The following is a 19,243-nucleotide window of genomic DNA, read 5'->3' as shown; positions in this document are numbered from 1 at the left end:
TGGGGCGCGCGAGGGATAAAGGCGGCTGGGGACGACAGTTCGAGAGAGAGAGAATTACAGGCAGCTGCCCTGCATGTGTTTATGTATGTGTTTTTGGTTAAGTTGTTCATTAAACTATTAAGTGTCAAGTCGGTTCTTGCTTCCTTCTTTCCCTCTAACCCCCTTTACAATGGTGTTGCATTTGGTAGACTTTTAAAGAATGAGATTAAAATAATTGATTTGCAAGAATAGAAAATAAATAAAACAGCACGCCTGATAATAATATAAGTATATACAGTATAATTGTATTCTCATCAACTCAATACGTTTTCTAAAATCAGATTCTGAGTACAAATTTATTGCAGTTTGCTGATGCAAAATGTTAAAACGGACAGTAAAAAAGCTGTTCATTAACTTCCCTCTTCTGTGACATATTATTATACAATGTGACTTGAACTTAACCATGCAAATAGACAAAGAGAAAAGAGCTGCACTTTCACATTTATTGATTTCAGACACACAGTAAAAGTTCTCTCAGTAGATTAACTGATTTTAAATGAGGAATGAGCTGCAGTTTAAGCCTTTCAGTGTTTATACTATAGAAACTACAGCGAGGTGACTGAGGAGAGCTGGCTAAGTAGAAAAGTTGTTGGCTTTTGTAGGTGTGAAACAGCAAGTCTGACAGTGGCATCTGAATGCCCTCTGTAAATCAGTGTGGTTCCATACAGTCACCTCCTTGGTGCACTGGGAAAATATGAGCAAATATAGTTCAAAGAAGGTCCTTAACAAGGCTACCCTCTTTTAAATTAATTTAACAACCAAGCACAGAAATAAAAACATGCATTAAGCTAAGTAAAGCTTGTTTGTGAGTTGACTGTGCTTAGACTATACACTGCTCTTTGTTAGTAGTAAGCACTTCTTATAAATGGATAATGAGCATGCTATATCAACATACATTTCCATACATAGAAAAAGTTTTTCATATTCAAGTTTAAATTTAATTTAATTTTATTTGGAATATCCACAAAGCCGCCTTACATTTCCCCGGGAAAACAAGAACAAATCACAATTCTTCTAAGAAAATGATATGAAAACATGAATTTAAAATTAACAGAAAAACATGAATATCTTAATTTTTTTACATTATACAATAAACTGTGTCTATGTCTGCATAATGTGGACTTTCACAATTCTACCGGTGAAAAAATTACTCTGAAGCCATATTTAGGAGGGCTTGGGCAGAGTTTGATAAATGCCTTTCAAGGCAAGTACTGTATTCATGCTTAAAGTAATGGTCATATTGCTTTGCCACAGGAAAACCCACATTTTTCTACCCACACTCCCCTGTCCTGCAGATGATTCAGTTGGAACCACACTCCAAGTGTGACAAAAGTAAGCATGAGTCCATGGTGGGCTCTTGATTTATGCTGTTTTCTTCTCCAGACTGATGAACACTACATCTACCATCTCAGACAGTGACTATGGGGAAACACGCAGTGCCAAGTCAAGTGGAGATAAGAACAACACAAACAGCAGCACACATACAACATACAGTATGTGTTATTCAGCAGCTGCAGTACTGACTGCTAAACACTGAGTCATAGATGTGCATACACATGCACATACATGCTGCATGTTTTCTCTTTAGTTGACTCTGTAGAAATGTGAGTTGTTAAAATTTCTAGAGCAAAATGCCTGATTGATATGGACATATTTACCTTGATTTAAGAGGTGTAAGGTTGAAGCGATGCCTCAGCAAGGCTTTTCACAGGTGAAGGTTAAGTTTGAAAAGTATATAATCGTCTGTATAATCCAGTGACCTGTGCATGGATCTTAACATGTTCAGACCATTGTGTGCATTGTGTAAAAAGCATGTCTCCTGGACTGTTTTGCTATTGGGGTCTGCTCATACAGTAAGCACACTAGTCAGTTTCTTTTTTTTTTTTCGTATTTCTTTTTTGTAAAGATGTACCAGTATATGTGCTGGTTTTGCGTGCAGATGATGAGAACATTCTGTCCTCAGTTTGTACTCTGACAGAAACAACAACCTCTTCTTGGCACAGCAGCCACAAAACAGGTTGACACAAGTTGTGGCTCCCAAGACTTTCAACTCTATGACTCCCAGCTGAATAATTTCTTAAATCTGTAGACTATTTATTTTCCTCTAAATTTTGAAAGACTGTGGGAGTGAGATGTTTATCTTGAACCGTATTTGGTTTGCCAGATATAATTGCTTTGCCATGTTTTGGCTTCAGTTATGTAACCTTGAACAAAAAAAGTCTACTGTTAACTGCCCAGTTTTAGCTGCCGGTAAATACACTGGCAGCCAAAAGTTTGGAATAATGTACAGATTTTGCTGTTTTGGAAGGAAATTGGTACTTTAATTCACCAAAGTGGCATTCAACTGATCACAAAGTATAGTCAGGACATTACTGATGTAAAAAACAGCACCATCACTATTTGAAAAAAGTCATTTTTGATCAAATCTAGACAGGCCCCATTTCCAGCAGCCATCACTCCAACACCTTATCCTTGAGTAATCATGCTAAATTGCTAATTTGGTACTAGAAAATCACTTGCCATTATATCAAACACAGTTGAAAGCTATTTGGTTCATTAAATGAAGCTTAACATTGTCTTTGTGTTTGTTTTTGAGTTGCCACAGTATGCAATAGACTGGCATGTCTTAAGGTCAATATTAGGGAAAAAATGGCAAAAAAAGAAACAGCTTTCTCTAGAAACTCGTGAGTCAATCATTGTTTTGAGGACTGAAGGCTATACAATGTTTGAAATTGCCCCCCTACCCCCCCCCCCCCCCCAAAAAAAAAAAACAAATAAAAAAATTAAATAAAAACTGAAGATTTCATGCAAAGGTGTACACTACAGTCTTCAAAGACAAAGGACAGCTGGCTCTAACAAGGACAGAAAGAGATGTGGAAGGCCAGATGTACAACTAAACAAGAGGATAAGTACATCAGAGTCTCTAGTTTGAGAAATAGACGCCTCACATGTCCTCAGCTGACAGCTTCATTGAATTATACACGCTCAACACCAGTTTCATGAACAACAGTAAAGAGAAGACTCAGGGGTGCAGGCCTTATGGGAAGAATAGCAAAGAAAAAGCCACTTTTGACAAAAAGAAAAGGTTAGAGTGGGCAAAGAAACACAGACACTGGACAACAGATAATTGGAAAAGAGTGTTATGGATCTTAACCCCATTGAGCTTTTGTGGGATCAGCTAGACTGTAAGGTGTGTGAGAAGTGCCCGATAAGACAGCCACATCTATGGCAAGTGCTACAGGAAGCGTGGGGTGAAATGTCACCTGAGTATCTGGACAAACTGACAGCTAGAATGCCAAGGATCTGCAAAGCTGTCATTGCTGCACGTGGAGGATTTTTTGATGAGAACTCTTTGAAGTATTTGAAGTTTTTTTTTCAAATTGTAATAGTAATTTTTCACGTTATTAATGTCCTGACTATACATTGTGATCAGTTGAATGCCACTTTGGTGAATAAATGTACCAATTTCTTTCCATAAGAGCAAAATCTGTACATTATTCCAAACATTTGGTCGCCAGTGTAAAAAGGACTGATATTTCTTTAACCATATTTCTGTGACAGGTAAAGCAGCTCCTGGCCATAGTCGACTTGGGCTTGCTTTAGTTTAAAGGCACTATTCTTGGTACAACTGCTTAGGACACAAATACAATTGAATTAAATATGTATTTTGAGGAATTGAGCAAAAGATTCACGTTCATAGTTTCTCAGCTGAGAAACATTAAAAGTGTCATGAATTTGACTTTTTTTTTTTCATAATGTTCCTTGAGGTCTACTTATAATGTTAGTGTGATTTGTTTTTTCATAATTTAGGAATAATTGGTCATTTTCTATCCAGTTTTTTTTTAAAACGCTCCATTTTTTGGGTTGTGTGTTCTTGAAGACTTCAGTGTAAACGCCCACTGCTGTGACTGGGTAAAATCTTTGCATGTGGAATAAGTGTAAACGCCCCTGCCATTACGCACATGTGGGGTTGTTTTGAAAACTTCGGATGGTTAAAAAAATGACAACCGGAGGTATTCATCCATACATGTTTGAGCCAGAATCTGATCCCGAATTTGAAGAAAATGAACTCCTCCACAAACACCACGGATACTGCAGTCTGTGACAGTGTGGTAAGTAATCACTGTAATTTACTTGTCTATTTGTGTAATAGGTATTACTTTTATTCTTGTTTAAACCAAGACGCGACACAACAGTGTGTATCTTGTTACATAGTTGGGGCAGTTTAAAACGGTGAAACATTTTCATGTCAAATAATTAAGGTATTATCTCTGTCACTATCTGGACTTTAAAAAAATCACACTTTCTGTCAACTACTATCACCTATCTAAAAAGATAATAAGGGTAAGTTATGGTTCAACTTTCTTGTTTACCCCTTGTAGATTTTTGTCCACTCTCTAAGCACAAACACACTGTTTTGTTAGAGCTAGATTTGGAAATGTGATGTGACTCTTTGAGCTCAGGAGTGAAACACAGGATATGTTTTTGTCCAGTGCTACACGCTCTCTTCATTTGTCATATCCTGTGCCTTATCTCATTTGGCAAGAGCTTTGTGCTTCAAATGCAGTCATTGTACCAAAATATCAATTTGCTTGCTGAGATCATAAAATCTTCATTTGTGATTAACTGGATTTGTGGTTGATTACTTGCCAGGTTTAAAATATAGCAGTATTTTTTGCTATATTAGCATATAACAACAAAAACAGTTAAATATTTGATGGGAAGTTATTCACAGTATTACAAAAAGTAAATCTTCAAGATTTAAAAAAAGAAACAAGTCAAGCCTTTTAATCGTAAATAAAAAGATTAGGTAAAGATCAATCATTGTGATAAATTGAGATGTTTCAGTGTATTTGCATCTTAGTGTAATTTTATTGCACTGTGAACTAATTTCTAATAATTGTTTTTGAACCAATATGAGAATGTTTCATTAAGTATGTTAATAAACAATGATAATAAGTAAACTTCACATTCCAAATGCAAAGAGGACTTTAGTAATAGCTAGTAAATTAGAAACATTCAATTTCTTATTAAAGTTCAGAGAATTTAGAGAATGCAAATTCATCATCAGTTGAGGCTACAAATCATCACTTTCTCAAAGGATTCATAATGAACAATACAAGTGATGAGGGGTCAGGGAATACCCAATATCCCACTGATAGCATTCTTTTTATCATCTGCTCATCCTTACCCACTGTTTCCCTTAGCCTTTTCCTCTTACTCATCCCCTTACTCATCATTTATGATAAAAAAGGAGAGCCCAAGATAATCACATTTTTACTTTCTCTATTTTCAAAAACAACTGGCTGTGATTACCCACTCTGCTTTGCTTTTTGTCCAAGGCCGTTGGTAAGCATATGGGGCCCTAAGCGAAATTCCACTGGGAAGCCCCCCCACCTCCCCGTGTTTTAGCATAATATGAGGTAAAGAAGCACAATTTATGATTCCAATATTATCAAATTTTATTGCTGATTTGAAATATGTTCTATGATCGTAATCTTGTTTTTGAGATTTTGGTGTCCCCCCCATCCAAGTAGATAGGAGATGCACTGTCATGACTGGAAATTGTCTCCAGTGAGAGTTCAAACTATGGCCAACAGTGGACTGACTTGCTAGAAAGAATTTGGTCTTACTTGCAGCTTTTAGTATATTTTAAAAAAATTAAATAAAATAAGACCTTGCTTTGCGGGGCCCCCTGGTGGCTTGGGGGCCCTAAGTGGCTGCTTATACTGCTTATGGCTAAATGGCCCTGTCATTGCTGTATAGCTATTCATAAGCTTCCTGGCTCAGGACAGTCACTTGCATGTTTCTGCTCTCAATTAAATGGGATTACATGCCAGATACCTACTATATTTCTGCAATTGGAATATAGAGAAATTACCAGATTTTCTACTGGAGGTGGCATGCAGTGAAGTTGAAGAGTTATATGAGAAGTTCAGAATATGTGGAGTCACGTGATGCCATGTGAGGATCGGACGTGTGAATAGCGAGCTCTGTGCACTTTGCTAGTTTTAATACTTTTAATTACATAAACCAGTGAGATTCGATACACTCTGTTCCATAACTGTTCTAGGAGGACAATATGCCAAAGAATTCAAAATCCTCTGGATCTGGAGACATTAAAAGACACTTACGTGCTCAAGCTGACACCCCCGAGCAGGCCGCAAGCCTGGGAGTCCATTTAGCTAGGGAGGTGCGGGAAATGCGGCGAGAGATGCTGAACATGTCAGCAATGCTGACGAAGGTTGTTGCTGACTTGAAGGATCTTGCTGTGATACGTCGATCGATCACTGCCATGGAGGCAAAGTTCACTGATGTGGTTACAAGAGTGGGGGATGCTGAGAAACGGATCGATTATCTGGAGTCATCGGAGAGGGAATTATCAGCTAATCCGATAGCAACCAAGGTGTATTTGGAGCATGTCTGGGAGAAGTTGGAGGACATGGAGAACCATAGCCAGTGGAATAACATCCGTATCTTCGGAATTCCTGAGGGAGCAGAGGGACAGGATATGTTGAATTTCCTGGATGGGCTTTTTCCGAATCTGCTCGACATAGCAGGTCATAAGCTGGAAATCAAGCAAGCTCACAGGGTTCCAGCACGGTGACAAGAACTCGTGGAATTGGAAGGGAATATTAAAAGTACAGAGGCAGAGCTGAAGCGCCGAATGTTGTCGAATGGCCTCAGAGAACTAACCCGACTGAAATACAGATATAATACTATTTTGTCGTGGAAGGTGGAGTTTTGGCAATTCAGGGCAAGACAGTCATACTTTGAGTCGGGGGACAAAGCAAGGAAACTCTGGCTAGATAAATAAAACAGAGAGAGTCTTTTTCTACCATTCCCTCAGTGAAAACTGCTAGTGGTGAAATATTTACCTCAGCCATTGATATTAATAATGCTTTTAAAGAATTCTATCTTGATCTCTATAGTTCCGCATCTTCGTCTACTGATGAAGATATTAGAAACTTTGTGGAACCATTAGAACTCCCTAAACTGACAACTGAGCAAAAAAAAAACAAAAAACTCTTGATTCTGAGATAACCTTAGAGGAACTTGACGAGGTAATTAAGGCCCTGCCTACAGGCAAGGCTCTGGGGCCAGACGGCTTTGCCCCGGAGTTTGTTTTTTTTTAGATCTTATGCTACAGAACTGGCTCCACTTTTGCTAGAAGTTTATATGGAATCATTAAAGAATGGAAAGCTTCCGCCAATCATGATGCAAGCCCGTATATTTAGCCTTTTTGGAAGGCTCTCGGGGAGGGGAAGTGGAGAGGGATCTGTAGTTTTAAATGTGTGTGTGCTTTGTTTCAAAAACAAATTTTATTGTTTTTGAAAGTATACTTTTTTTTTTTTTTTTTTATGTTTCTAAATATTTATGACCACTGAGCTGCGTATTTGTGTCGGGTGGGGTGTGTTCGGGGGGAAAAGGGTTTAATTGTTTATAATTTAATTCCACATTGTCTGTTGTTTATTTAATTTGTTGAATGGAATCAATAAAAATTGTTAAAAGTTCAGATGTGTCAAATAAGATAGTGAACACAATGCGGACATCTGGAAAGAACATGTTGTTTCCATCATTTCCTGTTTGCGGTCACAGCAGCACAATGTATTCATAAAGTTTGAATATTGGCCCTGTTTCTGTGCAAAATGAATTATACTCCTCAAAAGTTCTGTCACTATGATTCTGAATTTACTACACCAACGACTCTCATGTGTAATGACACACCAACACTGGAACTGGAGATGAACCCAGGTGCGGTAGTTTATTAAAAAGTACACAGAGGAAACAGGTAAGTAGTGTGAGGTGAGGATTCAGGATTCAGGTAAGTATACGGTCTTATCACAGTCTTTCGTCAAACTGGAGAACATAGGCAGAAGGCAATCAACCGATCGCCACTAGGATCCACAGGTCTGTATTTCAGGTACAATCTTTGCCAAAACAGGAAACATTAACTTCAAACCAGGTTTCAGACTTGCTACATCCATAAACCGAGGAGCAGGTCAGTATTTAGAGGTATAATGCAAACTCAGAGTTCTCAAAGTCACTTATCTTGCACATCCAGAGCAGATCGTTGATTAACAGGTAAGTTCTTTTCCTCTGAAACAGAGCCAAAGGTGAGTCCTTGGAACCTTCAATGAGGCCAGACGCTGACTGAGTGTGAGTGTGAGGTTTAAGTGCAAGTCCAAACAGCTGCAGGTGTGCATGATTAAAATTCAGGCAAGTGAGAGCGGGTGACTGACGGTGAGGGAGAGGGAGCAGAGTGTGGCATTAGAGAGGGAGTCCGGTGGATCTGTGACATCATGAGCTGCTCTATCTACTGTCCCTCACCCAACCTACAGTTTTTGATGCTCCAACAATCAATTTTTTAACATTCCCATACTGCTTCACTACATTTGCAGTCTGTCGCCCTCTGTCCAGCTATAGTTTATCAGTTATTAGTCGTAATGACCACATACAAAACATTAAATCGGAATTAAACAATGTTACAATTTATGGTGAAATGAGAAGGTCATATAAGACTGACAATCCAACCCCTCCCCAAAAGTCAGTGTAGAAGCAAATTTATTTACAGTAGATTAAAAGAAATATAACATGCATGTTCTTGATTTGCCAATGATCATGCAAATGATTTAAGTAAATATAAACCCTAGATAATAAATAAATAAATAAATAAATAAACTGAACAAGGCTGAACAAAGGCAAACTAAGCCAGAGTCTTCGGATCAGATATCTGTACAGAAAAGTACAGATAGGCTACTTTTGGCCTAGTGGTTCAACTTACCACCAAAATTAATCATTTTCCTGTAACGCTTCAAAATTGAACTTTTTTAAACATTGCACATGGGTTTCTAGCCACAAAACTATAAGAAAAAATGACAGTTTTGAGAAAGAGAGCAGTGAACCATTCAACTCAAACCTGTTAGTGGTGACTCTGTCATTGTGAATATCGCAATCAAATGCAGGAAATATCATCACATTGGCTTGACTGAGAAACTTGAGGCAATTCACTGGAAAAATGACAAAATGAAACACATTTTTGATTTCACAGAAAATTATTTTTCTCCTAAAGTGAAATGCTAAAAACTTTTAACCCAGCCTCACAAAGCTGGGTAAATGCATATTTCTCAATGATGGATGCTTTAATCATTAGAGAACCGTATAGCCTTAGTTTGATTGTGTAGTCCAATAATAACTTGATGTGAACTTTCTCCCTGTTTAAATCATATATTCTTAATTCCTCTTTATATACCTTTTTAAACTTCTCACTTTAAAAAATTTGGATGACATTCAAATGTCTGGCACCCATTTCCTTCAAACAGATTATTATTATTATTATTATTATTATTATTATTATTATTATTATTTAGCCTTATTTCCAGTTAGTTTAGATATTTTTTTAGTCACTAGCTTAATGGGTGTAAATAAAAACTAGTAAAACAACTTTTGTTTGAGTAACATCATCTGTTTTACTCTCACTTGTAGTTACATCACCAGCTTCCTCAGTATTACCCTTCAAGGGCAGGGAACAGGAATTTTTGAATATTGCATAAAAGCATATAGTCTTCTAAAATGTTGTTTGGATTTGGTCTTGGTTGGTTGCCTATGGTTACAGTGTCACATAGCTATTTAAATACCCATGTTCATTCATTCAACTGGGAACTAGATTGGGTGTTCCCTTTGAGAGCTGTGAGTCCAATTTTCCATTCACAACTAGCAAGTTTTCAGGGTAGGGTTGCACCAGCTGTGCGTAAGTTGCCAAGTAAGTTAGGATGTAAAGTTCACACTAAGGGCTTAGTAAATACTAGTTAGTTTGTAACTAAGTCAGTGCTTAATTTGGTTGCACTACCTGTTCTTAAGGCAAGACTTAACTAGTAGGACATAAGCTCTCCGTAAAGTGATGCGTAGTCGCATAATATGACGTTTACCGGTATTGATCCATGTACTGTTAAAAAGCCATGAACTTCAGTTTTATCTCGTTATGGTTGATGTTCAAATCTTTTTTGTTCACATAACTGTCAGCTGTAATAAATGATATCCCCATTAAAATACGATACATATAAAAGTAGATTTGATAAATATATTTGCCCCGTGTAAATAACAATATATAGGAACTGTATCTAAAATAAATGAGGGGTGATAAATACTAATACAACAGGCTGGAAAAACAGACAATTATTCATTTTAAAATCATATATGTATTTTCAATGCGTTGAAACTTGACACCGGGTGATGCAATGAGCTCATTGATGTCATTTAAATGAGTCTGCTTTTTTATTCCATCCATTACTCCTAGTCAGAGGCTTCCGTATATATTTAGTTTATACATATGGTTATGTTCTACCTAAGTTTAATGGAGCAACACTCAAATATTTAGTAGTGTGTAAATTGTGCCTTAATGCCCATTTACGCCACAACTAGGCTAAGTTTATCTTACGCACAGCTGGTGCAACCGGCCCCTGGAGCAGAGGCACAGTTGACCACTTGACAGTTTAGAATGATTAGGAGGGGGTTAAAAGTAAAACATTACTGTAGCACATCAGTTTTCTCTCACAATAAGGCTTTTAATTAAATATGACAGCGGGCTATTATTTATAGTAGAATTTAGCTATAATTATGTAAGAGTGAGAAATAATGTGTAAATTACTCTTTGCGTATCAGAAGTTAGAAGAGAAATTTAACATTTGGTGCTTGCATGCAAGGCAGGCACATTAAAAACTAAGCCTTGTATAAACAAAAGTAAACTTAAAGCATGACATCATGGTTTCAGAGTATACAGTTTTTATGGTATGTACATTTTCATTTTGACACCTCATTGTCTGGTCCTTTAAAGTCCTCACTTGCTTTACAGTTATTTGCTAAGGAGACAGATGTTGTATTCCAGTAAAGAGTGGGTGAGTACTTTAAAATTCTTGACAAGAAGTACCTATTTTTTGCCCTTTTTTTTATAGACATGCTCCTCTGCAGTCAGGCAGTCTTTCTTTTCACATTCAGTCTGAACCTCTGTATTCCATAAGCACGTTTATCCTCGATGACAAAGCTCATACCAGGTTGGAACATAGCTCAAAGTTATTTAATCTCTTTTATTTTTCTTTCTAGTTTTCCCATGTCTCTTGTCCTTCTGTCTCTAGACACCAAGCTACTCCTTATAGGCCCACTTAGAGAATGTAGCCTTCTTTATGAGCATGTGCGATGGAATGTGTTGTCTGTAGACCCAAATAGTGTGCTGTGATGTCTGTGTCATTTGTCCCAAAAGTGAGTCAATGGCTGTGCCAAATATTCTTAATTGCTCCAGATGAGAAACCTATTTTTACAGTCTTTATGGATCCCAAAAATCAAGAGTGATAAGAGGATGGATTAAGTCAACTTTTATTTTAGGCACATAGATGTTAAAGGAATATTCTGGGTCCAGTACAAGTTAAGCTCAATAGTATTTGTGGCAAAATGTTGATTACCACAAAAAATGATTTAGACAGTTACAGCAAGTTACAGTAAGGTACTTGGAAGTGATATCACTTTACATAGATAATGTGAGTAAGGGATTTTGTCTCTCAAAAATCATGTTAACATGTATGATGTTTACATCTAGTGGCTGAACTTTGAAACAGTATGTATTTTAAAGATTATGGACTGGCCCCATTTACTTCAATTGTAAGAACCTTGCTTTAACCACATGCTTTTCTATTTCTTTTTTTAATAAAGGATGGACAACTCAAATTATTATTATTATTATTATTATTATTATTATTATATCAACATTATGCCACATATGCTGGTGATTGAGCTTAACTTGTTTTGAACTTGTAAAGTCCTGTCGGTAGCATTACTTAGCTTTGCTAGAAGGATTGTCGTCTATGTAATTCTTTGTGCCTGCTCGTACATGTTCTATTCTTGTGGGAGTGTGATTATGTGATATTAATTGTTAATGCAAGATTACAGAAGAGAATTGCTTATTTTATTTGTTCAGATAATTTGATCATGTTATTACCTCACTTACTGCATCTAGTCTGGCAAAAGTACACGCATTACAACCTGACAAGAAAATGTGAGCGTTTTCTTAAATGAATAAGCTTTCATAAAGCTTTAATGACTGAGGTGCCATTAAGACCATTCAAAACTAGCAGTGACTGCTCCCTTAGACTAAACTTATGACTTAACTTTCCAACAGACAGTCCAGTAAAAAGGAAACAAAAAACCAATGAGACAGGATAAAAAGTGTTTTGTTTGTTTGTGTGAAAGAGGGGTAGAGGGGGACTGAAAATGCAGACAAGGATGACGTCATAACTTCCGTTAGTGAATACATGGGTGTCAAAAGGGGAGGTCTCAAGACCTTTAAATAGCAGCAGAGACACTCAGAGCTGCTCTTTGTTTGCACAGCATTGGAAGAACACACAACGGCAAGCTAAATCTTTTCAAGAAGCTCTTCTAAAGCATAACATCTTTCAGGTAACCTTGTATGCCTTTTGATAATTGATGTAGTATGACTAAACCATTAAAAGTTGTAAAGTTTTGGTAACGTTTTTGGAACATTGCTCATTGTTCCTCTTAATAGAATACATATAACCCACTTGGGTCAAGCACACATTTTGATCTGAACAGCATGGGCAAAACTGTATTTGTAACTGTAATGTAATTTTTAGTTATTTTTCAGGGGCTGACCTGAGTAACATAGACAGCACAATTCTAGCCTTCAGTTTGGGAGAACAGTTTAATTTGATCATGTCTGTCTAAATAATGTCCAAAACGATGTTATGTGTAGTAGTAACTTGCAGATAAACATGTGATGCACTGAAAAAGAAGATAGATAAACAAAGACCACATAATACTGCGTTTGAACAGTGGGTGTTGTGTCTAGGCAGCGTCTAGCACATGGGGAAGAATACACACCCCTCTAACATGCACTAAGGCATTTCACAAGGGAAAGTGAAGATTTGTTTTTGTTTTTTGGGTGGACTTTGAAGCCTTGCAGTGATGTAACCAGGAACATTCTGTTGTTTCATTTAAGACCTGCAGTGTATAAAGTCATCTTTACACAACAATACACTACACTCTTTACATTTAAATAAAAATTAGCGAGCAAGCTGAAATGCAGAAATGATCATAAATAATATCCTTCACAGTCTTCACTTGCCATTTCTCATTTAGATTAACACAGCTGACATCTCTCCTCTATTCCTCACTAGTCAGAATGCAGTACCTGATTATGTTGGTCATCTCTGCCCTTTGTGGAACAAGCTTGTGCAACCTCATTCAGGAGCAACAGACAGATTTTGGGCTACGGGTGTTCTCTGAAGCCGTCCAGTCTTCTCCGGACAGAAACCTGGCTCTTTCTCCCTTTGGCATCTCTTCAGTGCTTGGCATGGCTCAACTGGGTGCCTATGGTAGCACCCTTCAAATGCTCACCTCCAAGATGGGCTACTCATTGCAAGGTATCTGGTCTGGATAAGAACAAGGGTTGTGCAAAATTCAGAATTTCAGAATTAACTTCCTTTCAATTCATGAGTTGGAATTTGAATTGAATTGGCCACACCCCACAGGAAGTTAAATTGTAGTTTTAATTGAAATAATAGGAAGTGGAATTTACCAAATTACAATTAAAAGAAATTCAATAGTCACTGTCAAAACAGTTAAAACAGTCACTACTTGGATTTTCATTAGTCCAAGACACATTTTGTAACACATATTTACGTTATTATGTTTGATCAAGTATGCCTATTTATTCCCTAGTAGGCAGAATGACATTTTTTAACTTTTTCGTCATAACATTTCTCTAAAAATAAAATAATAATAACAAAATTAACACAGCAATCAAAATATATTTTGCTTTTGCTGTACAACAATAGAAATAGCCCACCACATTTTTTGCAAATAACTTAATGAAACTTGATTCAGAATTTGATTCTATTGATTGTTGAATATAATAAGCAAATTAGAGCATTCTGGGAAAAGAACTGTTCTTCCACCATGGTCCATAAAATAAAAATGTATTAAATATAGTGAAATTAATGAAATACAAATTTCTATATACAGGGTTGGAGAGTAATGGAATACATGTAATGGAATACATATTTAAAATACAAAATATAAGTAACTGTATTCCACTACAGTTACAATTTAAATCATTGGTAATTAGAATACAGTTACATTCAAAAAGTATTTTGATTACTGAAGAGATTACTTTGCATTTTATTGTCATTTGATTCATTTAATATTTAGACCTTTCAGATGGAAAACATTTCTACATATAAATGATGCGATCCAAAGTGCATTTGAACAGCGGTGAAACACTTTCTTATGATGTGTTACATTCATACGAGCAGACAGAGAAGTAAGTTTGAAGTAAGTTTGGAGCAGAAGAAATAGAAATAAACCTTGTGTAAATTGTCAGCTTTACGCTAAGATAAAATGTTATTTCTAGCCATTTTACATGCACGTTACCAGGCACGATCATATTTATTTATCAAGAAAATTCACGTTGGATCATAATTTCTTTTTTCTTGTAAGACCTTTGATATCAGGGCAAAAATCGTATTCTTAATGATAATTTTTTATTGTTTTACTGTAAAAATATCTAAAAATCCTTAAAACAAGATGAATTTGATTGATCTTGTTTTAGAAACAACACTGCATAAGATATTTTGGTTCTTCAGAGAATTTATTTTTAACATGTGTATTTTGTCTTACTAAAAAACTTTTTTGTGTAGGCCAATTTAAACTTAAAAAATAAATGCATTAATCCAACTTGTTGGTTTGACTTAAAAAGAATCTACAGGCAAGTATGTTGTAATTAAAAAGCTACATTGAGATGCATTACACCAAAAAAGTAAATCTTTCACTGTTTTTTCAGCATTATTTACCTGATCTAAGAATTTTTACACTGTAATGTTTCTGGATATACCCCATTTGTTATGCAAGTAATAACATTATAACATGTTTCATGATATACCGAATAACCAAATTTATTATTAAAAAATAAACTTAAAAACAGTTATATTAATTTCTTTCAATTTCATTCCATTTTAATTCTACTTCCTTAAAAACAACTTCGAATTGCAATTCTACATCCTTTTTGCTACCTCAATGCAAATTCAGACCAAATTCAGGAACTGAACTGGCATTGAATTGCATTCCTCATTCAGTTCTGAATGGTGCACAACCCTGATAAGAACAACATATTTCATTAAAATAAACTGATTATCTGTACTAGGACAAATTTGAAGAATCAGTATTCAAATGGTATGATTTCAATTAAGCAAAACCATTTAACCCAATTTGTCTTTTTAAAAAGAATATTTATTATTTATATTTTTTTATTTCTAAAGTAAGGGAGAAAGAAGGTATAAAGTTGTTTTTCTAAACTCTTTCTCTTTCATAGATCGAGGAATGCCAATGCAACAGAGGCTTCTTCAGAGAGATCTGGCCAGTGAAGAGGGAGTAGAGGTGGCCAGTGGTGTCATGGTAGACAGGAAGATAGTCTTGGAAAAGGTCTTTAGGCACAGCCTGGCCAAAGCCTTCCAGAGTGTCCCAAACCAAGTAGACTTCAGCCAGCCCGAGAACGCCCGGCAGATGATCAACTCCTGGACATCTGATCACACTGATGGTAAGCGATTGTGTGTGTGTGTGCCACTGATTCAGATTAAAGTTTCTGCTATTTTGGGCTTTCCTGAAGCTCACTCAACATACACCATTTTCAAATTGCCTAACTTGGTTTCACTTCTCAGGAATGATTCCTAACTTCCTTCCATCTGGGGTGCTGAGTGAGCGAACACGATTAGTCCTGCTGAATGCTCTTCACTTCCATGGGCTCTGGAAGATGCCCTTTGACCCCAAACTGACTGTGGAACAGCTCTTCCACAGAGTCAATGGCAGTGCAGTGTCTGTTCCAATGATGAGAATGACTCAAAAATTCAACTATGGTGAGTGTCAAGGATTTATTTAAGATAACTGATAAATGGACTTATGTTTGGCAAAATGTTCAGTAAATGTAAATGTTTAGCTTATGATTACAGTTAGCAATTTTCTGAAGCTTTATGGTAGACTCATGCCCTTTTAAAAGGTTAATCTCAACTTTTGCCTCCATCCAGGTGACTTTGTGACTGAGGACGGTGTGGACTATGATGTCATTGAGGTGCCTTATGAAGGGGAATCACTAAGCATGCTTCTGGTGACTCCATTTGAGAGGGATGTGCCTCTGATGGCTTTGAATAAAGAGCTGAGCAGCAGCAGGATTACCGAATGGAGAAAAGAGATGAGAAAGGTTAACAAACAACTGGCCATTCCAAGGTAATAGCAAAAGGATTTGTAATAATTGATATTGTGTTAAAGATGTAAGACAGAGAAAGTCTAATGCATGTGCTTGTAATACTGATATATTCAGGTTCTCCATGGATTCAGAAATTGATCTGAAGTCCACACTAAGCAAAATGGGTCTTGGAGACATCTTTATCCAGAGCAAAGCAGATTTCTCTCGTATTACCAGTGAGTATTGGCAATTATCAGGTGTTTTTTCGTTTTAAGGAATAGGTATTAATGAATTCATTTATTCAGTTTTGATGTGTCTGATATAGTTGTATCTCTGTCTTTTTTGTCCACTTAGCTGAGGAGCCTTTATGTGTATCCAAAGTCCTTCACAGAGTCAAAATTGAGGTAAACGAAGAAGGAACCAAAGGCTCATCTGCCACAGGTACAGACAATAATGAATGAATGACAACCTACAAAAGACATTCCCTAGCATTAACAGTTATTATAATAAACATAAAACATAATTTAAATTAAATGTTTCTGTGGTTTCACAGCGGCAGTCATCTATTCTCGCATGGCTGTAGAAGAGATCACACTGGATCGGCCATTCTATTTCCTCATTCAACACAAGCCCTCTGGTCAGTTGTGTTTCACCCACTTTAAAGGAATATTCTGGGCTCAATACAAGTTAAGCTCAATTGACTGCATTTGTGGCATAATGTTGATTACCACAAAAAAATTAGTTCTACTGCTCCCTTGTTTATTTAAAAAAGAAAAAATCACGGTAACAGCAAGGCACTTACAAATGGATGTGAATGGGGCCAGTACGTAAACAAAACAAATACACATGGTTTCAAAACTATAGCCGCATCATGATGTGAACATTATACGTGTTAACATGATTTTAGTGTGATTTTAGTGTTAAGTTATATCCAGTATTACAGCTTCGTTGTCATGATGAAGTAACACCGGTTAACCCTGTAATCTAGTAAACTATTTCACGCTAATAAATTCCTCATTCTACATGTATAATGTTTATAACTTTTTTGGCTCTACTTTTTATACAGTGTGTATTTTAATGTTTATGGACTGGCCCCATTCACTGAATTGTAGGTTCCTTACTGTAACTTTTTTTTTGTAGTAAGCGAGGGACCAGTTGAAATTATTTTTTACATATATATTTTAATAATATTCAACAGCTCATCATTAATTTTCATTTTGTCATTTGGCTCCCTTAATGTTAATATCTCTAACTTCACAGGTGCGCTGTTATTCACGGGTCAAGTTAACCAGCCTCACGAATATTAATTGACCACGGTTGTGCCTGAAGTAATCGTATGAGCAGAAGGACCAAGGAAACTGCCACAGATTGGCAGACAACATACTACTGAAGAGAAGAGATGCTTAGATTTCTATTCCTACTGTAAATGAAATGAAAACCCCTAATTATTTGTATGTAAAGTTTTATTGGCTTAAAGTTCCAAACGTCCATAATAACTTACAAACGAGGTTACACAAACAGGCCAGTGCTGTAGTGGAGGACACTTCTTGGCTCTAAAAAGAAAACATGACTAGTTGAAGGTCAGCATATGTCTGAGGGGCTAAGAGCACAATTTCACAAACATCAATTTAAAGCTGCAGAACAGAGATGAGGGTTATACATGCACTAACAATTTGAAGAAATAATTATTGTATATGCTGTTGTTTATTTTATAGGGATAAAATGTTTGATGATTCAGTTCCATTTGATGTTTATTATGCTTATAAATTTTTAAAAGGTGTATTTTACAGCATTTATATTAATTTATTGTTGGAGGTCTAGTTTTCCTGAAGATTGATCATTGTTTCCCTTTCTAATAAAAGCGAACAACATGTTTACTTTTTTAAAACTTTTTTTGATGAAGTTACTTGCAACATCTTGTGTTCAAAGTTTGGCAATGGCAACATGAAAAATCACTACACACTTGCAAAAATTACAGTAGTGTAATTTCAGATAAACTAAATTCAATACATATACTGGAACATTGTACTTTCAGATGAAAATATGCTTACCATAAGCTGGAACTTGTTCTCGCAGAAGCCTGCAAGCGACATTTATAGGCCTTGAAATTATAATGAGTGTAATGATAATGAAGACCAAACTGAACTGTAGAAATCTAGGCTATCACAGGTGATTCTCAGATTTTTAGGGGGGCTGGCTGTGATTAACAAAATAATATACAATATGCAAAAAATAAGGTCTAGCAACACCTATGGCTATAGAGCGCAACAGTCTATAGAGTGCAACAATATATAGAGCGCAACTGTCTATAGAGTGCAACAGGCTATAGAGCGCAACAGTCTATAGAGTGCAACAATATATAGAGCGCAACAGTCTATAGAGTGCAACAGGCTATAGAGCGCAACAGTCTATAGAGTGCAACAATATATAGAGCGCAACAGTCTATAGAGTGCAACAGGCTATAGAGCGCAACAGGCTATAGAGCGCAACAGTCTATAGAGCGCGACAGTCTACCTAGCGCAACAATATATAGAGCGCAACAGTCTACATAGCACAACAGTCTACAGAGCGCAAAAATATATAGAGCACGACAGTCTATAGAGCACGACAGGCTATAGAGCGCAACAGTCTACAGAGCGCAAAAGTCTATAGAGCGCAACAGTCTACAGAGCACAACAGTCTACAGAGCACAACAGTCTACAGAGCGCAACAATATATAGAGCACGACAGTCTATAAAGCACAACAGGCTATAGAGCGCAACAGTCTATAGAGCGCAACAATCTATAGAGCGCAACAATATATAGAGCACAACAATATATAGAACGCAACAATCTATAGAGCGCAACAATATGTAGAGCGCAACAATATGTAGAGCACAACAATCTATAGAGCGCAACAATATATAGAGCGCAACAGGCTATAGAGCGCAACAATCTATAGTGCGCAACAATATGTAGAGC

At 36.5% G+C, this 19,243-nt stretch overlaps 1 protein-coding gene across 3 annotated transcripts; it reads left to right on the top strand.

Moving 5' to 3' along the window:
• The first annotated feature begins 4,008 nt into the window (after positions 1 to 4,008).
• On the top strand, positions 4,009 to 18,170 carry LOC127446043 (plasminogen activator inhibitor 1-like). Of its 3 annotated transcripts, none has more exons than XM_051706685.1 (9): positions 4,009 to 4,151; positions 13,224 to 13,469; positions 15,416 to 15,640; positions 15,762 to 15,956; positions 16,125 to 16,323; positions 16,418 to 16,518; positions 16,637 to 16,723; positions 16,836 to 16,919; positions 17,543 to 18,170. In XM_051706685.1, the coding sequence occupies exons 2-9, from the start codon at positions 13,229 to 13,231 to the stop codon at positions 17,587 to 17,589; spliced, it is 1,179 nt and encodes a 392-aa protein (XP_051562645.1). In that variant the 5' UTR covers positions 4,009 to 4,151; positions 13,224 to 13,228; the 3' UTR covers positions 17,590 to 18,170. The 3 variants fall into 3 exon arrangements, with proteins under 3 accessions (XP_051562645.1, XP_051562633.1, XP_051562625.1); XM_051706673.1 differs by lacking the exon at positions 4,009 to 4,151 and adding an exon at positions 12,343 to 12,486 and having other exon boundaries at positions 13,228 to 13,469; XM_051706665.1 differs by lacking the exon at positions 4,009 to 4,151 and adding an exon at positions 12,346 to 12,486.
• Positions 18,171 to 19,243: the final 1,073 nt, after the last annotated feature.

This window comes from Myxocyprinus asiaticus, chromosome 1 (assembly GCF_019703515.2).
Source record: "Myxocyprinus asiaticus isolate MX2 ecotype Aquarium Trade chromosome 1, UBuf_Myxa_2, whole genome shotgun sequence".
NCBI classification, from domain to species: Eukaryota; Metazoa; Chordata; class Actinopteri; order Cypriniformes; family Catostomidae; genus Myxocyprinus; species Myxocyprinus asiaticus.
The sequence above is the reverse complement of the archived record's forward strand: the minus strand, read 5'-3'. Positions and strand labels throughout refer to the sequence as shown.